This window comes from Mchenga conophoros, linkage group LG9, assembly GCF_057382185.1.
Source record: "Mchenga conophoros isolate Kocher_MC1m ecotype Shallow Benthic linkage group LG9, M_conophoros_male_GT1.1, whole genome shotgun sequence".
Lineage (NCBI taxonomy): Eukaryota > Metazoa > Chordata > Actinopteri > Cichliformes > Cichlidae > Mchenga > Mchenga conophoros.
In genome coordinates this window covers 28,913,783-28,938,468 of record NC_140534.1, presented here as the reverse complement: position 1 = coordinate 28,938,468, position 24,686 = coordinate 28,913,783, and the positions used below count along the sequence as shown (strand labels likewise).

At 39.7% G+C, this 24,686-nt stretch overlaps 2 protein-coding genes across 5 annotated transcripts in view; one reads left to right on the top strand and one right to left on the bottom strand.

Moving 5' to 3' along the window:
• The first annotated feature begins 193 nt into the window (after nucleotides 1-193).
• sec61g (SEC61 translocon subunit gamma) lies at nucleotides 194-2,015 on the top strand. 2 transcript variants are annotated; one of them, XM_085287395.1, is made up of 4 exons: nucleotides 194-333; nucleotides 710-813; nucleotides 992-1,094; nucleotides 1,844-2,015. In XM_085287395.1, exons 2-4 carry the CDS (start codon nucleotides 720-722, stop codon nucleotides 1,851-1,853), a joined length of 207 nt encoding a protein of 68 aa, XP_085143521.1. In that variant the 5' UTR covers nucleotides 194-333; nucleotides 710-719; the 3' UTR covers nucleotides 1,854-2,015. The 2 variants fall into 2 exon arrangements, with proteins under 2 accessions (XP_085143521.1, XP_085143522.1); XM_085287396.1 differs by lacking the exon at nucleotides 1,844-2,015 and having other exon boundaries at nucleotides 992-1,098.
• tpk1 (thiamin pyrophosphokinase 1) overlaps nucleotides 1,652-24,686 on the bottom strand; it is a 112,330-nt gene continuing 89,295 nt past the window's right edge. For all 3 annotated transcript variants that reach the window (XM_085287393.1, XM_085287392.1, XM_085287394.1), the window contains one exon: nucleotides 1,652-2,742. In XM_085287393.1, the coding sequence (XP_085143519.1) occupies nucleotides 2,597-2,742 (146 nt within the window). In that variant the 3' untranslated portion in view covers nucleotides 1,652-2,596. The remainder of the gene's footprint in view (nucleotides 2,743-24,686) is intronic.

Here is a 24,686-nt window from a genome sequence, read left to right as displayed (position 1 = left end):
TGCCCAAATATGTAAATAAAGCACAACTTCGATGGGATATATGATCTTACAGTATCACACCAATCCTCTTTATAGCCAGCTCCATTACATTCATGGATCTTCTTTGAGGTCTTCCTCCCTTCCTTCTGCCTGTCGACTCCAGAAAGTGTAATCGTTAAGAACACCTCCCCGCCTGCAGGGGGCGGTGCAGAGAATGATAACAGCGCATAGAATACAATACGCATGCGCTCCTAAAGTCTACGTCAGCTCTTTCTGTACAAGGGGGTGATTTGTGTCGTAGCTACGTGGCTCTCACTTCTCCGACTTTCTTACTAAACATCACGTAGGAAATAGGTAAGCTAACTGCCGCTTTTAAATACACATGTGTATTTTTCATCAGATAAATGTAACCAACTATAGTTGGGTTGGAACCTTTTGATTTTATTTTACATGTCGAGGTTTATTGCCAACATAACGCTACGTCGCCATAATAGTTAGCATATCTTAGGATAGCGTTAGCTAAAGTCGAGTTTTAATTAAATTAACGTAACATAACTGACTTAAAATCAGCTTCGCATGCTTGTTTTTATCGTGTTTTTTGTTTCTTTCTTAGAAAATGAGAATATATACAGTATATTTATAATAACAAAGTTGTTAAAGCTCGGACAGCTTAAGTCAACGTCAGCACTGAAACCAGTCCCAGCTTTAAGATTGACTTGTGTTGTTTCAGACTAAGCACCATGGATCAGGTTATGCAGTTTGTTGAGCCCGGCCGGCAGTTCGTGAAAGACTCCATCAGGCTCGTTAAGAGGTGCACAAAACCCGACAGAAAAGGTGGGTGTTGTTTCTTTTTATTTATGTCGGCTAGCCTTTGTTTGCTGGAAACGAAAATGAATATATAAATTTGAACCAATTGACTAGCAATTTCCGGATCCAAAGAGCTCAATTCTTTAATAGGGACATTGTATTATTTCCAGTATTTTTAACAATGATTATTTTTGCCCTCACCCAGAATTTCAGAAGATTGCAATGGCCACAGCGATTGGGTTTGCCATCATGGGATTCATTGGTTTCTTTGTCAAGCTCATTCACATCCCCATCAACAACATCATTGTGTAAGTAAACAATTTATGATAAACAGCATCACGCAGACCGTCTCCGAACAATTTTTAGATAATATCGTCTAAAACGTGCTCTCATCTGGCTCACTGATAATTGGGGGGTTAGGGTTTTCCTTTGTATTCCTCTCAATCTGAGTACAGCTGGTCATTCAAAATTAAAGTCAGTGATGACTCTACAGACAATGAGGGTAACTTACTGATCCAGACCCACTTCTCATTATCATCTGCCTTTACTTGTTGTTATCTAAGTTCATCCTCAATTTCACTCAGTACAATATATATGTATTTTTATTTTAAAACTCCTGTAATGTCTTAATTTTATAATGAAAAAATACTGCACTTTGATCCAGAATTTCTGCCATCACCCTTGAATCTTGTGAATCACTATGGCTCTACCATTAATTGTTACAGTCATATGTTATAGCTGCTACTAATACTATATTTCCACAGACAAATTTAACATGATTGCATCTTTTATTTAAGTCTCTGATCAAGTTTCTCTTGTATGTAAATTTCATGAAATGGATGATAAAATGACACAAACTCTTCCAGTGATTAATCATTTTTATTACACAGAACACAGGATTTAAAAAGTCACACCAGTACTGTTGGCAGTTGTTTGTGTACAGTAGAAGACAGCATAATAATACTTCTTAGGCTGTTATAAAAAGTGAGAATATGTGAAAAATAAGGTGCATTTGTGTTCTCCAACTTAACATCCCCTTCTCTGTTTTTCCTTCTAGTGGCGGTTAGGTCCTGATCACTCAGACTTCATCTCGTGGGGACAGGAGATGGTGGTGCAGTGTTAACAGCTGGTGTGATTGGGGGGGAGGGGGGATTGTCGGGATGGCATTTTTACATTCTGTGCTCAACATTTATATGTCACTGTGTAAATAAAAATAATTGGAAATCTGATATGTCCCGTCTACTCTATCAACACAGCACCTTTTTGCAGTAGCTTGGTTTTTACCTTTTGTAAATCTGCAATCAAAAGGCACTTTTAATTAGGCATTCTCAATTTGATTTAATCCATAGAGATTGCTAACAGCCACAGAAGGCAGGCCCATCGTCTTGACCTCAAAGGCACACGCAGGATGCTGCTATGCAAAGGATATCTGGACACACGTAGGCAATAATGTGCAGATATTAAAACAGAATTGTTCATTTTGAATTTAACACTGCAGTGTAGAAGCTCAAGGTAGGAATAGAGTTTAACTGTATAGTGCCACTTCACGTTACCATCAGAGTAGTAATAATTTGGCATTCACGACTATTGTGGTTTGAGCATGTTATTCAAAAGACAGTGGTCACCATGGTTACAGCAAAGAAATTAGCTTTTCAGCATTAGATTTTTCATTTATATCTGAGCGAACAAAAATTAAAAAGCCTGTTCAAATGTGTAAAACCTGAGATTTTTTTTTCCCGTAGCTGATCTGGAGAAACTAGGTCACAATTCCACATTTTTCACTTCCATTAAGAAAGATTTCTCTTCTTTGTCATTCCCCGTTTTTACCGATGCCCATGCTCCAAAGAAGAGGCTGGTCTGTGGTCACGGTTACGGCCTTCCTGGGCTTTCCGGGGTCAGTGGGCTCATAAGTGTTGGAGGTGCTTACTAGCTTGCCAAACTGCAGGACGTCATTATCTGGACAGAGGAGACAGAAATAACAATTACACACAATACTAATGGCAGACCAAGTGACACCACACTTAATGCTCTTTGGCTGTTCATTATATTGCTGCATGCCAGAGTCTTTTTCTTTTTGAGAAGTGGTCTGGATCAACATGGTCTTGGATAACAATTGTGAGGCAGGGTGGTCCGCATGACTTTGGATTGTGTAAAGCCGTGTGAGGCCACACGTGGTTTTACAGCCAAATCCACAAAGGGTCTTGAATATTCCTACTTTGTGATTACTGCAGTAATCACAGTCATTACAGTTATGTCCTCATTTTAATTGCCAGTAGCAGGGAAGGTAACCACTAGGGTATACAAGTCACATACCACATTTTCTTTTGTTTTGTGATTTTATACACAACAAGCCTTCAGTACTTTCCCAAAAACGACAAATGATTTGACTAAAGCAGCTGTCCAACAGTGTCCTCAAGTGGTCAAATTAGGAAACTCAGTATCCATGCAACCCACTGTAAGACAAATTTTGCCATCTGCTGGTCCTTTATTGGGAACTTATTTAGCCTTTTGCTGTAGAGAACTAAATTCATTTCAGCCTCCTTACACTGACTCCCACTAAGCTTTAGACCTGATCTTAAGAACACAGCAGGGTATGAAGAGGACTGGTGCAAAACCAATCACATTGTTAAGAACATAATACCGCTTTTTACATCTTTATATTTTGCTTTAAAATAATACATACAGTAATTCACTGAAACATGACAAACATAGATGGAAATACAATACATAAGGCAAAAACTGACAAGCTTCAAAGTCACCATCTGCTAGGACCACCTTTCTTGCTTTGTTTACGTACTTCTTAAATGGCATTGGAAGCTCTTCCTTGGATGTCTGCTGACTTTTGTTTATTTTTCTGTGGAGATGATCCCACAGTGCTTTAAACATTTTGCGGCCTGGGCTCTGAGGAGGCCATTTAATCAGTGATAGCGGTCCACTGTGGTTTTCTCTCCAGGTTGGTTCGGGATTGTCATTTTTTCAACATTATTATGCTGAAAAATGAAGCAGATACTTTTCAAATGGTACTGAATGGTGTGTTAACTCCATCAGTTTTAACAAGATCTCCAACACCACTGTATGAAATGCAGCACCAAACCATGACAATGCTGCCTCTGTGTTTTACTGATGGCCGTAAACACTCACTGTTCACCTCTCTCGTGACCTCCTCCACATGCTGCCAATGATTTGAGCCAAACAAATCATCATGCCATGATTTTCAGTCCAATTCTTGTGTAATTTGGCATACCTCAGCCTTCTCTCTGTGTTTCAATTCATTAAGAATGGCTTCTTGACAGCCACCCTTCCCCTGAGACCATGTCTAATGATGTTTTTGACAAACAGTAGAAGGTCCTGATGGGTCTTTCAGGTCCTGTGTCAGATCTTTGCTGGATAATTTCCTGTCTCTTAAGGACATGGCTGTCAGACACTGATCATCTGCTGTACATAGTTTTTTAGTCTTGCCAATTCTTCTTTTGTCCTCCGCTTGTCCAGATTTTTACCTATTTTTTTTTAAAGAATGTACTGCACACCACCATGAGATATATAAAGGTTTTCTGCTAAGGGCTCTTTGTGAATCACCTGGCTAGTGCAAAAAAAATTATTTTATGCTTATCAAACTGTCATCTTTGGTATTTTTTTCACAGATTCAGCTACAGAAATCCAAACAAATTGTGTGTTTAAGCAGGCTAGTAATAAAATGTCTAAAGATAAATGTTTAAATTGATTCTTTGCTCACTCGTCTGTTACATGTAAACATAAAACTGGTTATTAAATAGAGTTAGGTGCTTTTCTTAGGTTTAAATGAGAAGCACTCCTTCGAAAATGGTCAGGTAAAAGGACTGGACTGAAAATGAGAGAAAAAGTAGCCCATGTCAAAAAACAAAACAAAAAACCATTTGAAAGACCCCAAGAAAGCCTGGATAACTACTGGATCCAGACCGCTTTCACAATAAATGAATAAATAACAACAGTCTGTCTCACTGGAAGGAAAATGTGAGGGGTGGCTCAAGACTTTTGCACAGTACTGTGAATATTAATCTAGGCAAAATAACAAATCACTGATCATGCTTCAATAGCCCCGAATGGCAAAAAATGTGAATTTGCACGTCACTTTTTCCATTAAGCGTTACATTTATTTACGCTGCATTAGCTCTGAACAAGCTGAGCTGACAAACACTGAGGGAATGGAGCTATTCAGTCGTGTCTAATATGAAAAGGCTACGCTCACGGTAGGAGATTTACACCTGGGGCTTTTTGTTATTTCCTTACTTTTAGCTGGTACTGTGTCCTTAACATCTGCAGCAAATTAACTACTTAAGAAATTTCTGAACCTTCAGTTTAGTAAATTTGCAAAAATTTACTTCAGTTGTGTTAATGAAGGAAAAACAGTTAATGTGGTTTTAAGATCTGAATGGAGGAAGGTTTTTTTTTCCTTTTGGAAAGCTTTGACCCGTTCATGTCTGAACACTTTCACAAAGCAAGACACAGCAGCCTCTCTTTTTTTTAAAATTTCCATTTGTTTTTGGTTTCTTAAATCCATCTTTATTTAATTCTCTGGTTTGCCTGCTTGGTGTCAAGTGTGCTATGATCAGTGTTTAAGAGTAAGTTGGAGGATGAGTTCTCATTAGTACTATAAATCACACTGCAAGCAGGTCTTTCTTTTTTCCTTGGGAAATTATTTCTGCTCTATTAAAATATCAATTTTAGAATTTTGTGGAAGCAAAACTGCCTTAACTTCAAAAAGCAGCAACCTCCAAAGTCTCGCTGACAAGAAAACATGCAAACATGATATACTTAAGTGAAAGAGCTAAACAGCACCTTGCAAACCACATTGATTTTTTTTTTTTTTTTTGCCTGTCCCGTTTGGCTCTTTTGCCATCAGAATTGTTGTCTAAAGGCAAAGAAAGATGCCCAACGGATTTACTTTACCAAATTGACCATCCCAGCCTTGCCGTAATGGTCCATTTGATTCACCTTTTATTGTTTATTTTATTTTCACTTGCTGAATACGGGACAGACTTGACTGGAGGAAAGAAGGGGAGAAAGAAAGAGGGAAAGAGAAACAGCTGAGAAGAGGGACGGGGGAGAAGGGCAAAAAACAAAAACCAACAGAATGGGCAGCAAAAAAAAAAAAAAAAAGCATATATCAATCACCTGGATCACCTGCTGAGAAAGAAAAAAGAAAACAAGCAGAAGAGAACAAGAGTAATAGAATAAACAACATCACAATGATATATGGGAATATGACAGTAAATACTAAATGTTAAACATTATTGTGCAGCACATAAGATCAACAGAACACAGTGTGCTTTGAGGTAGGAGCCAAAAAGGGTGTAGTTTGTGGGTGTGATCACCCGTGTGTACACCTGTGAGCATGGACGCGCTTGTTTTTTGTTTTTTAAAAGGTTCCTTCATGTAATGATCTGCTAGAGGGTGTGGGGGGGCCACAGCCCCGTCCTCCAGGGCATGAAGCAGGTATGGAGGAGATCAAAACTCCAGACATCCAGAGGCCCCCAGAACACAAGAGACCAAGGAAGACCAACAGAGGGGCAGCCGCGCCACTGTCCCAGAAAGAGCTGAGGAGAGTCCCAGATGAGGGCTCACTCAGCAGCCGCGGAGCAGAAGCCAGGGGGAGTTGCAGTGACGCGCCCGTGAGCTCCGCCGGCAGCCAGCCGCGCCTGAGTGACCGAGCCCCAGGCCGAGAGGCCGGGGGCACCCCACCTCCGAAGTGGCCCGAGCGAGCCCCAGGCTCCAGGCCCCGATAAGCGGCCGCCAAGGAGTGAGCCGGTGTGTACCTGGACGCCCACCCCCGGACACAAAGAACCACCAACGCACCGACGTCTGAGGGAGTCCGCCACTGGCAGGGGAAGTGGTGGTAGGGGGAGATAGGCCTCCAAACCTTGGAGGGCCTGAGATATCCCCAGAGAGGTGGCGCCTGACACCCAACCTGACATATAGACACAGACATACAGGCACACACAGACACAAACATCCATTCCCACCCTCATGCTCTCATATGCACTTACTCCACACTCAACCAACGTGGAGACAGACATAAAGAGACGCTGTACACACGATCACACTCCCCAAGCGTACTCTACAAACCGGGTCTAGGTACCCTTGCCCCTGGAGGGGGGAACTGCACCCAGACCCAGGTGGTGTTACCCTTTTCCCTGCGGTGGGGGGAGGCAGACCGCCCCGACTCCGCAGCAGCAAGGAGGCCCCACACTCCAGACTGCAGTCGGACGGCCAACTCCTCCTTCCAGCCCCCCCGCTCCAGCAGGCCGCAGAGAATGGGGGTGAGAGAAGACTCCAAACCTCCCTCCACCCGCTCATTGTAGTGTTGATGCATGTGTGTTCTAAGGTGCATTTAAAACCCAGGAGGGCATGGAGCTACCTGCCAGAGAGCAGCAGGTAAGCGCATGGTCCCTCCTGCTAGCCCTCAATGTCTACGTGTATTCAAAATTGAGAGGTGGGCGACGACGCCAGGGGTGAGGTGTACACCCGGATGGTACTTTGGATTCCGTGTATCGTGCCCACCCCCAAGATCCTATATGTGTAATGAGAGTGTGAGTAATGTGAATGTCTAAGTTGTGGGATAAAATTGAGGCACAGGCAGCCAGAAGGGGACAGAGGGGGGGGTAGCCTCCTCTGCACCCTGGTGACATACCCCTACTCCAAGGTCCTGCATGTGTGGGTGGTTGTGGTGGAGCAGGAAGAGGGAGGCAGCTGGAGATGGGGAGGGAAGGAAGGGAGGGGCAAACCACATTGATAAGTTTAAGTAGCCAAAATATGTTATTTAAGATTTTCTACCACATTTGAATTTAAAGGAGGCCAATATTACAATTACTGGGGGCTGCAGGCACCTGTGCATTCAACCAGTCATCAATTTATCAATTATCCAGTTAACCAATCGTGTGGCAGCAGTGATGTGCATAGGGAATCTCAGTTAATGTTCACAGGAAACATCAGAAAGAGGGACAAACTGAACATCGATGACTTTGATGATAATGATATTGTTGATACCAGATGTACTGGAGTACTGTTCCTCTCCTTGGATTTCCAAGTACAGCAGTCTTTGCTTAGAATTGTGTGAAAAGTATGAAACCACGACAAAAAAAAGTAACATCCAGTGAGCAATAGTTTTGCTGAAGAAAATGTCTTGTTGATGAGAGGTCAGAGAATGGTCAGACTGGCTGGAGCTGACAGAAGGGCTGAGGTAACTCGGATAACAAATCTTTATGACTATTGTGAGCACAAAAAGGATCTCAGAGTTCACAAACATCCAACCTCGAAGCGGGTGAGCTGCAACAGCGGGAGCGCACATAAATAGAAATATGGAGCGGCAGCTGGCACAAGCTCACAAGAAACCGAAGAACAGAAAAACACAGCCTGCAGAGTGACGCAGATGGTAGGGTCAGAAATTCACATCAGCACCAAAGTGCCCTGTGTCAACAGTCCAGGCTGGTGGTGGAGCTGTAATGGTGTGGGAATGTTTTCATGGCAACACCAGTCAATCAAGGATTAAATTCCACCCCACTGCAGCTGGCTAAGTGCAGTCTATCCCTTTACACCCACAATTTACAACCTATTGTCTAATGGCTACTTTCAGGATGATAATGCTCCGTATCCTAAAGCAAATGGCCACAGAGGCTAACATCTGGATCCAACATCAAACATCTGGAAGGCGGAAGAGTGGACGATTTGCACGATTAAAGTGCAGCTACAAAACAAAATAAGAAATAAAACATTCTGCAGACATTAACTGATGCAATCATGTTAACATTTTGTAGAAGCTGCGCAGCAAAGGGAGGTCCTGCTCAGTATGTAGCATGGTGCTCCTAATAAAGTGTTCAAAGAGCACATGCTTCCCCCCAGAGCTCACAACAGCAAAAAGCTGTTTTGTACACAGGTGGGTAGAGCCGAGTACTACATCTTTATATGTAAAATCTTAACAGAATATAGTTAATTAATAATGTATGAAATCAAGTGTGCAGTCATGCAAAGCAAAGAACAAAAACATCGTACGTCATTAACTTTTTAAAAAAATATGTGCGTGTCGTGTTTCTTACATAAACAGAATATAGTTAGTTTTAATAAACGAATCATATTTCAAAAGCATAACTTTAGCAAAAGTCTAAATTAATCATTAGGCTGCAAGTCTCTGAATATTTTAAGGGACATTTTTCCTCCAGCCTCAGTAAATTGGGTGCCAGGACAACTACTATGCATCATTAGTGCAAAAATATCTTATATAATCTGGGCTTTTTCTTTTTCTCTTTTTTTGAGGCTTTTTGCATTTCGATACGTCTTTAATGGTCGACACTTGGACACGCATACTTGGAATCTTATAAATGTGAAGTAGCTTTATATTTTATATGTATACACACACACACACACACACACACACGCACGCACGCACGCACGCACGCACACACATTAGTCATACTACTATTGCACAGTAGTAACCTCAAAGCACCACCTTGCGTTGCCTTGGCACACACGTGAAGATGCAAAATGTGAATAGCATTAGATATTAAGAATTTTATAAATATGCAAAAATGGTTTTGGTGCAATCACATCACACAAGGGTAAAAAAAAATGAACACAAAAGAACAAAGCCAGCAGAGAATGAAGCAAATCATTTGTCCACAGGCGCCTGCACGCACATCAAACAGGGACAAAGAAAAATCCTATTCTGCTTCAAAGACTGCCAAACAAGCATGGTATTAGAGCAGCTTGACTCAGAATAAGGGTGGTGGGGAAATGAGTTGTATGTGAAGTTGCGTTACTTAATAATTGAGCGAGCACAGAGTCAGGCTCGCTATACCCTGGGTGTACGAGAACAATGTCTGACTGCGTTTAAGTGCCGGCTTTAAGGTTACTCTCTGTAGGATAATGTGTTTCCACCATGTTCTTAGCAACTGGGAAAAGAGGGTGAAGTCAAGGCAGATACTGTCGGATTATGAGTTCTGGACTCTCTTAAAAATGTGAAATCAAAAGGCTTTAAAAATACTTTTCTCACATTCTTATTAATGCACATGAGGGGGGTTACTGCCACGGGAGGAACAGTTCTCTTACTTTACATTTCAGATTTCTCTAACTATCTTGTTTGCTTTTATAACATTTATTTATTTATTACATGTACAAGAATATGGAGTGTTTACATCTAAATGTTAGAGGCTTTGAGTAAATTTTGGAGCAGGGTTACAAAAAGTGTGCACTAAATCAATGAAACAAGATTTATACCAGTGTACCGGTAATGTGATGTGACAATAAAAGTGATTTGGTTTGATTTGAACTTTGATAAATCGTAATGGCCTTAACCCAACAGGGTTCCAAGACCAATTATCATAATTATCAATCATCATCCAAATGCAATGATCATAAAACATCTACCTCTGCATACTGCCATTAAACTAAAGTCACTGTGAAGCCTTTTTCTGTTGTAAATAAAAGTGGAAGCTGTTCTTAAAAGTACCACTAGAGGCAGCAGAGCACCACAAGAATTAGGAGTCATTACCAAACAGGATGTCAGAGTGGCACCTGCATCTACTGACACACATTATCTCTGTTTTTCCTCTCCAACACACATCCATTTACAGACCTACACCCACACACACTTACTTACAGACACACTTATGCTCATGTGAACTTCACTGAGCATAAAAGGCATTAACAGTGATGTGACAGTAAATGAATATGGGGGTTACTCCCAAAGAGGGAACAGTTTTTATAAAATATTTGAAATTTGAATTTGTTTATTACATAATGTAAAAAAAAGGCAATTTTTAGGGGCTCTATGGCTTTCTCTAAAACTTTGGCGTAAGGCTGCAAAAAAATGTGCACTACATCTATGAAATATGCCAACACTTTGATAAATAAAAATGGCATGAGGCACTGCTCAAAAACAGGCTTGCAAAGCTTTACAAATATGCAATTATCACAATATTTCTACCTCAGCGCACTGCCATTGGACTACAGTCAATGTGAAGTGTTTTTCTGGGGGAAATAATCGTGGAAGTAATTAAGAAAAGTACCACCAGAGGCACCAGAGCACCACATGAGGAAGAATTAGGAGTCATTACCAACAGGATGTCAGAGTGGCACCTACATCTACTGACACACATTATCTATTTTTTGTGTCTCCTACACACATCCATTCACAGACCTACACACATACACACACTTACAGATACTCTTATGCGCGTGCAAACTTTACTGAGCACAAAAAGCTTTCAGATGGCTTCATTAGTAATCCCCTCCTCAAAGCTGATACCGATCAATAACGGCCCCCTTTGCAGAGGGGACCGAAATGAGCGTTGCATCCTCCAGTGATAACAATGAAGATGTTTGCTGCCTGTAATTGCATTTCCAGCGCCACAGCTGAAAGGACCCGTCAGCTGTAAGTAGACCGTATTTACACAACAAATTGCCTTAGAGAGAGGCTGGGCGAGAGGAGAGGAGAGATTCCCAGACGTTTCTGGGGCCATTTTTGTGTTTGGGGGCCATTTTTGAGAGCGATAGAGGGTGTGAGAGGAGAGACTGTTGCTGGTTTATATTTTTTTCTTCTCTGTAGTCTTTTCTATAAAACAGGCTTAGAAACGCTAAAATATGGAAACGAATTACGTTTGATGCAAACTAACCACAGACAGCGCAGTGGTCAAGGTTACCGCCCTCTATCTAAAGCTGCAATTTATATAAAAACTAGAAGATTATACTCAAATTTGAGTCTTTTTACTGCAGGTGCAGCACTTGTTAGAAATCATTTTTAATTTTCAGTCATTGTGAGCAGGAAAGAAAACACTTCATCATCATTTTGAACAACGGAGATGCTGATCAGTGTCAGGGTGAGTCTTATCATTAATGATTGTGTTTAATGATATGAGAGAGAGAGAAAGTCATTTTGTATAAATTATGTTTACCCGATACTGAGCTGTCCAAATTACTAAAATGAGGTCAATGTATGACCGCGTTTCACACAATGCTGCAGCTCACTCACCACACTGAGAACAGCATCATACAATATGTCATTGCATTTGACTGTGAAGATGCTTTACCTGTTTAAGGTGAAACCAAAGAGATAGATACATTAATATAAGCTTTTTAGAAAATATCTGCTATGACCACCTTTATTCTTCAACACAGGCTGAACCGTATTATTGAAGCTTTCTTGTAGTTTCTTTAATTAGTCCTCAAGTCTCAAGGCTTCTTAAAGGAAATTCAAAGCTCTTCTTTGGATGTTAGCTGCCTTTTGTTCTGATCTGTCAAGATGTTGAGGTTCAGGCTCTATGGAAGCAAATCCATGACATGATAATGTTCCCCGGAATTTTTTTCTATCCATCTATACTTTTATTTCATTGGTAGTGTGTTTAGGATCATTGCCGTGCTGAAAAATGAAGCTGTTGATTAAAAAAATCTGAGGGTACTTTTTTGGGTTTGTGACCCCAGCAATTTGGATTAGATCTCCAACACCACTGGATGAAATTGAGCTGAAAAACCATGACAGAGCCCCCACCATGTTTTAGAAATAGCTGTAGACAAAGTTGTACCTCCTCTCCAGACCTCATAATGGAGGTACACAATTGACGGATGGATTGGATTTACATTTGGATTGATGCGTCTTGAGGTCAAGGTCACTGGAACTCATCTGAGATTTTTAGCAGATGATAAGAATCTGAAAGTCCTAGGTGACTTCCTTCTTCAGTTATTGCATTTACCAAGATTTTCAGAAAATTTGACCTCTGACCTTGACCTTGATTTTGAGGTCACTGAGACTCAAACTCGTTTGAGATTTTCAGTAGATACAACCTATAGCATGAATTTCAAAATTCTACACTGCCTCATTCTCGAGTTATCAAGTTCAAATTTGGGTGTCCAGCCTGCCAGCCTGCCCGGCAGGGTGATGGCAACACCCCATCAGACTTTTATGGCTGAGGGGTAAAAATTGCAAGAGGCTAAATATTTTTGCACAGTAACTAAAGTCTGGAGATCGTTGAGGCAAAGAGAAGAAGAAAGCTGTATCTTACTCAAACAGAATACAAGAAAATCCGGATTTGTATTTTCTCTATTTTATTTTCTCGGAGAGAACAACTTTTCAGGTTTACTGGAAGAAAACCATTCAGATGCAAAACTACACAAGAGCTTCTCAGTTTTGTTTGTACAGTTGATTCAAATCCTTTGGAGTGTGAGCAATGATCACTCTGCATGAAAGAGCGGGGAAAAAAAATAATCAGAAAACTAAAAAAGTGCAAGTCGTTTCAGTTTTGCCAGTGGTAGCAAGCTCACGCCATCAATAAGACAGGATTTCAAAAATCACTGACATGAAAAACGTGACTGCATTGGGTTTAGGCACCGCACATTACATCAAGCCTTGATTTCATTGCAGCGCTGCCGTTCGTTCTATCCACCTGAAAATTCTCCTTACATTTAAGGTTATTTATTGGCCGTGACATGAGCAAATATGTGCACTAGCACTCTTAGCACCATCTGCTGTGCAATGATAGCCGCTTCTATTAAATGTTGCTGGGTTTTAAGAGTGTGAGGTGACAAACACTGTTATGGCTTCAGTTGACCTTCAGATAAGAAAACTCATCTCCGCTGAGAATGTATAAGTAATCAGTCGACAGAAAAAAACCCACGGAAAGAGGAGCAAATTATATATTTTGTTATTAGAATGTGATTGTGGGGGATAAGTCACTGGCTATGTGTTTTGCCTGATGGGGAAGTTGAGCAGATGAATTAATAGGGCCCATGCGTTTGTGTAAATTAATATGCTGCCATGAATAGTTGCGCATAAGCATTTCCATATTGCGTATGAGCGTACCTGTGTGTTTGTCTACACAGTGGGGTGTAGCTAATGGATATTTGGTCTAAAATATGTGAAAAGTGAGCCTCTTTACTCCCCTGCCTCCTTTGCTAGTCTGCAGCTCCACTGGGGGTACTAGCAGCAGTTCAGATCAGGCTGCTCTTCATTTCTGCCCCTGTGTGTGATGTGCAGAGCGTCAGAAATCTACAGATCCATAAATAAAACCATAAAACAGCAGTTTTCCCTCCTGCTGCCACACTGTGCTGCTGCTACAGAATACATACACTTTTCATTTCCTCTGTCTAGCGCTGGGTGAGCCGGCGTGGATGAGAGGGGGAAGAAATGCGAGGGAAGGGAATAAGTTTGAAGTGGGATGGGGAAGTAGAAGGGCAAACAGAGGAGACGCCATTATGTAGGAAGGTGTAGCAATGTAAGAGAGGAAAGAGAACATGTGTTGAAAATGCATACGAATAAAAAAGAAACACGGAAAGATAAAGGGAGACCAGATGAATTTCTTTAGACTGAATCCCTGAAAGCGAGACAAAAGCACGCGGCGAGTACAAGCAGAAAAACACAGACAGCGACGAGAGGGAAAAAAAAAAAGATAAAAGAATAGAAGAAGGTCAGGGTGCATGTTTGCATCTTGAGAAACAAAAGGAAAAGGAACAATGTTACAGTAAAGATGTTTGCCTCTGGCAGGGACACTGGGTCAGACCTTGCTGAACCAAGTTTGTCAGACATATCTATCTGTTCGGCTACAAGATAAAGTACATTGCTTTGCCCTTCTTTGAAAACAATCCTTCCCAGTATTTAGAATGCTTCCTGAATACTGATATCTCCGGCTACACAAAATGCCAAAGGCTTAAGCTGCATGACTTCATCTTAGCCAGTCAAGCAAAACTTTAAAGACAGTCCTGTCAACATACTATCCGTAGATTTATTGTTTCTGAATTCATACCAAAATATCCCCCTCCTGCTGTTTCACACATTTTATCAGGGAACCAAATGCCTTCCTGCTTTTTCTTTTTCTTTTAATAACGTTGCTGAATGTTTTTGACGAGTCTGAGCCAGACACCGCATTTCAAATCCTCACTTAAAACCTCGACACAACAAAAATCCCCGCTGCTTTTATCAATGGAGTATTAGTGAAGTCTGTTTTCCTCTCTTCAGGCAAACTGTGCAGCAGGAAGGCTGTGTAAGTCTGTCCTCATCACCAATGTCTCATGTAAATCAAAAGTCATTGTTGAAAAGTCCCCATAAAGTGCTGAAGGTATGATTAATTATGCTCACACGGAACCAAATCCATGGCAGCGGATATTAATTAGTCTACATGCAACTCATTCTGCATGTCTAAATGGTCAAAATACTATTCTTCATGTTCACAGTGTAACAACAAAAAATATGGGGCATGTAGTGAAATCCTTATTAAAACTGTCTCATTTGCATTCCAATGTGTTTTTGAAGGCGTACATTTCATAAACAGCATGCTCTCATTAACAGTGAGGGCAAGCTTTCTAATCTTGCCCAAAGTTTACTTTTAATTAAGTTTTCTCAATTGCTCCAGCTCTCTGAGAGACTTTGCCACTGAACTCCATCTGTGTTCATGTGTTTGTTTTTTATCAAACTCACCACCTGTCTGTCTTGAACGTGTGTTCATGTGTCTCGTGTTGGGTGGTTTTGTTGAGGGGTGAGGTTTGTGTAAACTCAAATTTACTTTTCTATTTTATGGGAGACAAATTACTGATCAATGTAAATTTTAAATAGCACCATTACCTGCTATGTGCTCGATTAAGATTTCTAATCTAACCATGTTTGGTCTGCTTCCATCGTGACTACGGATCGATGTGCTTCAAAAAGGTATGAGAAGTTATTGTTTTCCTTCCCAGGATTTGCTGCTACTCCCAGAGCTCATACTGAACTGGGAGGAGAAAGTGTAATATGATGCTCCCTGTTTCTGGAAGAAAATTGACTTGACTATTAAGGACCTGATCTTATTTAATTCATTCAAAGCTATTTTAACAAGTCAACATATTTACACGTTTTAAGTCATTCATGGATTTTTAATGACATGTACACTGGATATAAATCTCAATAACATCTTGATGCATGCTCAATCATCCAGGTAAGGAAATCCCAAAAAGGGGATTCTGCTCATCTGGATGTAGAGTTTTCAGTGGGAGAAACGTTTTGTCACTCATCCAAATGACTTTTCTGGATGAGTGACAAAATGTTTCTCCTGAAAACACTACATCCAGATGAGCAGAATCCCCTTTTAAATCTCAATAAATCTTTTTTTTTTTTAAATATTCATAAGAGGTTAAAACATTGAGCACAAGTTGGGTCTCATTAGGTGATCATTGAGTGTAAGTTTCACTAAAATCAGACTGATAATTTTGGAGGAGCAGCTATTCCTGTGAACAGTGGATGGAAGCATGGACAACGCATCCCTCACCATGGCACAAACTCATCAGTCCTTTGGCCAGCTGAGCTAACAAGTCACAGTGCATTTAATCATAGCAAATGATAGCTATATTCTGTAAATACATCACACGAAGTCCTATTTACAGTATATACACTGCATGTAATACTATGGTATACAATACACGTAGTCATGGTATATCAGGTGCTTAGATGGTATTAAAATAAGGTAAATACAACCTCAGATGAACAACACATATTACACTTTTTCATTATTTGTTTACCCTAAATTAGGCTAAAATGAAGAACCAGTATGTGGGGGAAAAAAGTACATCCTCACTCCTTTCACTGGAATTAAGAGGATAGGCAGCAGCCAGGAACTGCTAATCAAATGCATTTGACTTAAAGCAGAAATTTTGGTAGTTCACGTCCTCGTGTTTTAACACTAACGTCGAGAAGCAAAGACATCAGCTTATGAAAAAAAAGAAAGACATCTTATAAATAGAAATATATATAAAAACATCTTATGTCCCGATAAGTAAAAGCTTTAAATTAATAGCAGGTGTATTTTGTTTTTACTATGACTGTAAAATACTGTGACATTGAGCATTTTCTGAAATCTAATTTGACAAAAGCTCCTTTAAATAAAATGAATACAGATAAAACTATTCAGCTATGACTGTCATTTAAAAACCAGTACCTGTGCGGGAGATGAGATTATCAATGGTCCTTTACTAATGCGAAGATCATGAGATAAGATAAAAGACCAAAAGAGTCTGTGCAGGGACGCACTTCAAACTTCGTATTTATGGATGTGCCAACATGTGGGTACCCGTGGAACCTGAATGGGCTGAACGTGCTATCCTATTATATCGGTAGAGACAGGTACACTAACTTTTTTTTGGTCTGAAATATGTGAAATTTCACCTCTTTTGGTGCTTTCATTTAAACCAAAACAGGTAAAATTGTTTCAGAATTGCTAATGCACAGAGATGCAAAAGTACTAACTATTGCCCCACCATGCCATTTTAAGAATGCAGTATTTTCTTCCCTTTAATACACATAACTACAGTGATAGTGGGTTTGTGTGCCCACAGATGTGACATTTAGAACTTTGAAGACCTTGAAGAACCAGCATAATGTAGGAGATAAATCTTATAAAGTATTATACATCTCAATATTATAAGAATCAAATTCAATTCTAGTAAATTTTCTGCCGCAACAGAGATTTTATATTGATTTAATACCCAGCTCTGGTATGCTGTGTGTGCATGCATGAGCTGATGAGGAGTTCTAAAGAAGTAGTATGGTGGAGTACGAGGAGCTTATTTGCATATCAACTTGAATGGAAACCTTACAGTAAAAAGCCACCTCAGCCAGTCTGTCATCATTGGGCTGACAGCTATTGTTTATTGTCCATGAAAGTTTCTCTCGCCTGCATAACACAGACACACACACACACACACACACACACTCATACACTCATACATATATATATTTACATACCCAAAGATAAAAAGAAGTCCAGTGTGCAGGGAAACACAACCAGTAGCACAATAAGGTGTGCTCACAAGCACATGCATACCTCCTAATACAAAACACAAGCATAGAAAAGACACATTCATATCCACCCACCCACACACTACGCAGGGAAGAGTTGGTTTGTGGATGACAGCTATTCAAATTTGCTGTTCATTATGATCCAAGCTAAGCCAAAAACATCATGACCAAGCAGGTTTTAATACACACAATCACACCGTGCCAAAAGCCATAACTCAGACCGTGTTGCTGCGGCATGAAAGCTTTTTAATATTAAGCTGTCAGATGGGAGAGGGCTGAGTCACAAAGAAATGACTAAGGAGGTTTTCTGCACACCAGTACATAACATGGATATTCAGAAACACGCATACATACAGTATAACAGTAAGTCAGTCATAGATTCAGACTCAATGTCTCGCTGACCTTCGTAACTATAATTATCTGTGGAGGATTTACTAATTTTTTTGTGTGATTTAAAGGAGGTTAAAAAGTCACCTTTGGTGGAGTTTCATCTACAGGCAGTAGTAACCTTTGACCTCTCTATTTGCTTGTAAAGAAGCATAATAGATGGCAACCAGTGAGAAGCATAATGGGAAATGCTTCAAACCCAGAGGCATGACTGTATAGAACTTTGTCAAAACCACAGCAGCATTTCTGACAAACCTCTACATTGTATTTCGAAAACTGTGTGCATGTATTTAGACAAAGAGCTTGTTTATTTCCAGTTCTGAACACTACACAACTCCAAACCAAACCTTAAACCTTTGCTTTAAAATTGTATATAAATGCCATTTCTATTAGAAAGTCTTAAATGATAGAAATCTGTTAGTTCTATTAGATCATTTATGGTTCATATTGATTACTGTCTACATATAAGAGTAGTAGTAGTAGTACACTCTGTTTGCCAGCTGATCACATGGGTAACATGGAGATGCAGATGAAAGTCAGAATTAAGCTTGATATTGCCATATCCGTAGATAGTTGCCTGCCTTATTTCGATATAAAACATCATACCTTAACGTCACAAAAAAACAAACATGTCCCCTGGTGGCAATCCCCAGGTGAGAGGAGCTTTATTTACTTATATGTCAAAGATCATATGACTGTAGTGACTTCAAAAATCTCATTTTTACTTTAAATATACACAGGCCCAAAAAGCTGTGGAAGACAGCTCTTCTCAAAGACGCAATCTTAAGCTAAAGGCAACAGATTTAATGTGTCACACATTAAAACCGTGTGCGTTATTTAAAGAGACTCGGTCGTCTTCTCACATCTACACAGTTTTTATCCTAAATTTTGTTCACAGTTCATAAGTCTGTTTCGGCTTGAGTATTTTAGTAAATGAATGCATGAAAATTTAATCATTTTAATGGCTGCCAAGGAAAGGTCAAAGTAGCCTTCATATCTTATGATTAATGTAAATGCACTGAACAAAAGCAATATCCGAAAAGCAAAGGTAAAGTAGAAAATGAAAAATTAAGCCAATACGTAACCTTTTCAGATCTTCTGGGTTTTAAAATATTTAAGAATTTTAGTACATCTCATCAATAAATAGTTATTGTGCGAATTGCGTTCTTATATCCATGCTTTTCAGTCACTGCATTATTAAGGCAAACAACCCTTATATAAAACCCATTATTTCTCCATAAGGTTTTTCACTAAAGTGCAGTCACAGCATGCCAGCTCAGCTTCCCTCATATGGCAGGGTAATGTCAACTTGCAACTTTGAAACACAAATATATATATATCTTCCTCTAATACAGTTTTAAAAACTAACAGTGCATAAACACACATCAGCTGGCTTTAGCTACATTAAGGTGTTGGTGGGTTAATTACACACAAGTTCATTATGCATTTAAAAATGTTATTTTGCAAGATTTAGCTTTAGTGTTTGACAAAACATTAAAAGCATATTGTGTTAGGTCTTGTCAGGCCAGTAGAACACTTCTGGAGTAAAGTTGGTGTACGGCACCAGATGGTTGCTTTGTGTTTTGTGGGTTGTGTTTTTGAGCCACTATAGTACACTCACATCGTATGGGATCTGGGGAAAATGGATGTTGAATCAATGCCTTGGGCTTTGTGTCACTGAGCCATTCCAAAGCAAACGGTCCTGCTGAGGGAGGCAGCTACCATCAGTGCTCTGTTGTGTTTACAGTGACGTAGGTGAGTGCTATTTGTACCAGCCACATGACATGCCATGATCGAAAGTTTCCCAGAAGAACATTTTGTTGTAATGGAACGATCAATCAGTGATACTTGTCAGTGGCATTAATGTTGAGGCTCATCAGTGTATATTTGCATATTTTGACAGGAGGATAATGTGTCATTATTTGAAAACAAATGATATTTTCTGCATATTTAGAACACCTGCACAGCCTGTTGACCAGGTGTCCACATGATGATGCGCGGGCCGCAAAGAGAACAAAGGAAGCAACAAAAGTACTCGTATTACCTTGATTTTTGTGTATTTGACAAACTTTTTTCCAATGATAACTAAACAGGGTTGAGAAATGTAGAAAACAAAGCAGGCTATTAACATCCCAACAATAGTACTCAATGACTTCAGTATGCAATATCAGTATGTGTATGAGGCTTGGCAAGCTGAATATGCTTCCAGCTCTGCAAGGTTTAATGCCAAACACTGCTAAAGATTATAATCAGTGTAAATAAATCCACAGAGTGCAAAGCATACACCAAATAACTGTGGGAATTAATATGTTTCAACATTTGCACACACACACACACACACACACACACACACACACACACACACACACACACACACACACACACACACACACACACACACACAAGCACAGTGTGATCTCCAGGTTGCTGTGCTTGAGCAGAGGATGGCGGTGGTTTTCGTTCGGTAACTGCTATCCCGCTTTCTTAGCTGTGGGGCCTCAATGACACCCCTCTATGTCAAATTAATGTTACAGCAGTTATTTGCTATGGGCGGTCCAATGCCACTCATTTTCAGTAGGGTAGAGCAAGGGCAAAGGAATGCACTGCAGCAAAGAAAATAAGCAAGAAATGTAGAATGTGGCGCTACTTAATGCAAACAAATTGGTGGGAGCTTAAAGTATTACTGCAGGCAACATCATCAACAATCAGAGGTTGGCCAGCAAGAAGTTGGTCTGTATTTATGTGTCTGGGCATGACCAATAAAGAGTGCAAAGCACTCACCCTTATTTTGCATAATCGCTGGTATCAGCAACCCAGCTTGAGGTTTGCAAAGGATATAAGAAAAAATGGTCTCCACTCTATGTATGCTGTTCCTTATGTGAGAAATATTTAAGCCTGTAACAAAGTGCAACATATTGCAAGACTTAGTAATGCATTATTAACTGAAAATAAATCATCATAAGAAAACTTTAAAAACTGTAACTATTACTCATAGTCACTTATTTTCAGGGGCTCATATGGCATTGGTTCCATTTAAGAAATCATAATCATTTCATTTTTAACACTCTGTTGAGAATCATTTGTCATATAGGCAATAGCCGCCTAAAATCTGGGACCCATGGGTATCACCCTTCTGATACTTTTTAGTTGCAGCTGCTGCTGTCTTCAGTAGATGGATGCTCATAGGTCTGCCTTCAGTTTTCTATTCAGGAAGTGAAATGCTTTCTTAATTAGATTGATACTTGGCCATATTCCACAGCTTGACCAGTGGAAACTCCTGGGCTGTGTTCACACTGTGCTTTGGATCATGTGTACTGTGAAGCGCTATCCACTCACCATGTACCAAATCTTTGGTCGAACAGATACATTTAGCTCAATAAATATTTGGACAGAGACAACTTTTTTCTAGTTTTGGTTCTGTACGTTACCACAATGAATTTTAAAACAAACAAGTCAGATGTAGTTGAAGTGCAAATTTTAGTTCAATGGGTTGAATGAAAAGACTGCATAAAGATGTGAGGAATGAAAGCATTTTTTTAAAAACACAATACCTTTATGCTGGCTTTTTTTTTAGCAAAGTCCTAAGCCTTTCTATTCTTGAGGCTTATGAGTGGTTTGCACCTTGCAGTGAACCCTCTGTATTTATTTTCATGCAGTCTTCTCTTTATGGTAGACTTTGATACGCCTACCTCCTGGAGAGTGTTGTTCACTTGGTTGGTTGCTATAAAGAGGTTTCTCTTCACCATGGAAATTATTCTGCAATCATGCACCACTGTTGTCTTCCGTGGATATCCAGGTCTTTTTGCATTCCTGACTTCACCAATGCTTTCTTTCTTTCTTTTTTTCTCATGATGTACCAAACTGTAGACTTTGCCACTCCTAATGTCGTAGCAATTTCTCGCATGGGTTTTTTCTGTTTTTGCAGCTTAAGGATGACTTGTTTCACCTGCATGGAGAGCTCATTTGACCACATGTTGCCTGTTCACAGGAAAATCACGTGTATGTGTGTGTTTGTGTTCACCAGGAATGTTAGTTTTAGCTGATATCTTGATAGTCAACCCTCTCGTTCAAATATAGGGACTGCTGGTGCCAAAAAAATCACGATGGTGATTCCCTCCTAAGAAGCAAACCAGTGGCTGACATCACAATGATTTCAGACACTTTTTATACAAAGTGGAGCAAAATATTTAAAAAGCTTTATGTTTCAGGTTTCACACATTTCAACCTCTCATTAGAGCTAAACAATTCTGTATGTATATATGATCAAGCAAAATGCTGCACTATGCCTTTGAAACAAGCATAACTTATACTTAGGTTCATTTTTAAGTCTCAACGGCACTGAGCAATGTGTACGTCAAGGGCCCCAATCCACCTCATCTACAGTAATAAATCTTAAGACTGCATTTTGTGCAGGTGGAAAAAAACAAACATATGACATTAAAAACAAGCATCAGGACAGCTTCCACAGATGGTTGCTAAAGTATTTGGTCCATGAAGGAACAGATGTACTGCTTGACATTTAGAAGTAGGACAATTTGGACAAACAAAATTAGACACGGCGTACAAGCTTGCAGAACAGCAGCAGATCAGAAGAGTTAAAACGAGCAAGGGGAGTAGAGCACATTCAAAGAAAACCTTCAACTTCCTGTTGGGGTCCAATAATAGAAAAAACACTACAGTGAAGAAGATGAAGAAGTAGAATTAGCATATTCAAACTGCTGGCCTGTCTGAACTATGATTTGCATATTTTCTCAGCAGGAAAGTAGTCATCAGTAGAAGAGAGGAAAATGTCTCACTTCCCACCTCCAGGTTAAAATTATTGCATACTATCTGCAGAAGGCTACAAAGCAGCAAAGCTTTAGCCCTTAAGCGTGTACAGGCATATGAGGAAATGGCTGCCATAGGCAGAAAAGGAAAGCAATCATTTCATTTGTATCAGTTGTTTCAAATGTCTTATTTCCAAGAAGGTGGACACTTGGGACATTCCCAAAAAAAGACTTAAATTATGAACTGAAATTATTGTATCTCATAAAATGTGTTTGTAAAAGAGATTTAGGATTTTCTTTTGATAATTATCACTGCACTGCTGAACACAATCTAAGCGACATCAGGGCTAATATTGTTGTTAATGTTGTTCATAACATAGCTGGAAAAGTCAATACTAGGACATGCCAACAATTACAGTTATCTTGGATGAAGAGTTCTAATTATATTCTCAAATGATCAGGCATCTGCTTTGATTATTTCCTTGCATCTTTATTTCCTCTATGTATCCTTTGTCTTATTGTCTGGATTGCCTGAAGAATTGTAAGCCCGGGGGCAGATTGCAATAAAGACTGCTGCTGCACATTCTGCACAAAAGGAATCACTTCATGTGACAAATGGGTTGCTTAATTTGGAAAGGTTGCCGTGTGTATGACAAAAATGTCATCCAGGACAACACAAAAGTACAAACGTAAGTTAAGCAGGGGCTGTGACTGTGTAGAAACGTACACATTTGGTGATACGGTTTACTCAGAAGCTTGTCAAAAGTCCAACAAGAAAACTGGTAAATAACAGTTGGTGATTTAACATAAATAACTGGGAGGAATAAATACACAGGCGGGTTATTCACCATATTGCCAAGCATCTGCAGTGATGAAATGTCCTGAAGAAAAGAACACAATTCTGCTGTGCAAGCTTACTCTAGTGCACAATCTGCGATATCTTTTGTAATCTGATATCAAATAACTGAAACAATAAAAGAAGATGCACAAAATGGATCGGAGCAAAAAAATAAGAAAAAAAGGGCAAGAGCGCTTTTTCTTTGCAAATTAACAACAAACACAAATTTTAAAACATCGGGACGCCGGGGAAATGTAAATAAATACAAATCTCACAAACCCAGATTTTATTCACAGGAGAACATCAAAAATGTATCAAATGTTAAAACTGAGACATTTTACTATTCCATAATTTTTTGGCAGCAACACATCTCAAAATTGGGGCAAGGGGAAGAAACGGCTGAAAAGGTAGTGGTAATAAACAGCCGGAGGTAATATTTTGTAATTAATTAGCTTAGCTGGCATCAGGTCAGTAACACGACTGGGTATAAAAAGCTTTTCAGAAGTAAAGATGGGCACAGGTTCACCAATCTGCAAAAAACTGCATCTACAAATTGTGGGACAATTCCAGAGTAACGTTCCTCAATAAAAAATTGCAAGGACTTTAAATATCTCATCCTCTACAGTACATAATATCATCACTCAGGAGATTCTGGAGAAATCTCTGTGTGCAAGGAACAAGACTAAAAATCAGTGTTGGATGTCTCTAATCTTCAGGATGTCTCAATTTAATAGTTCATTATAACATTCATAAATGCAGGTTGAAGCTCTTTTATGCAAAAAAGAAGCCATATGTGAACATGATCCAGAAACACAGCTGTCTTCTTGTGGCCAAAGCTCATTTCAAATGCACCGAGGGAAAGCGGAAAAATGTTGTGTGGTCAGATGAATCAAAGTTTTAAATTCTTTTTGGTAAATGCAGGCGTGGAATCGTCTGAACTTTAGAGGAGAGGAAACATCCATCATGTTATCAGCACTCAGTTCAAAAGCCTGCATCTCTGATGGTATGGGGGTTGCATTAGTGCCTGTAGAATTGGCTGAAAAGGCACCATCAATGCTGAAAGCTTTAGAGCAACACATGCTCTCATCCACCTTTTCAGGAAAGTCCTTGCATATTTCAGCGAGGC

Coding starts and splice junctions, on each gene's coding strand:
- sec61g (XM_085287395.1), top strand. CDS start 720: ATGGATCAGGTTATGCAGTTTGTTGAGCCCGGCCGGCAGTTCGTGAAA. Junction 814..991: donor CACAAAACCCGACAGAAAAG/GTGGGTGTTGTT, acceptor GCCCTCACCCAG/AATTTCAGAAGATTGCAATG.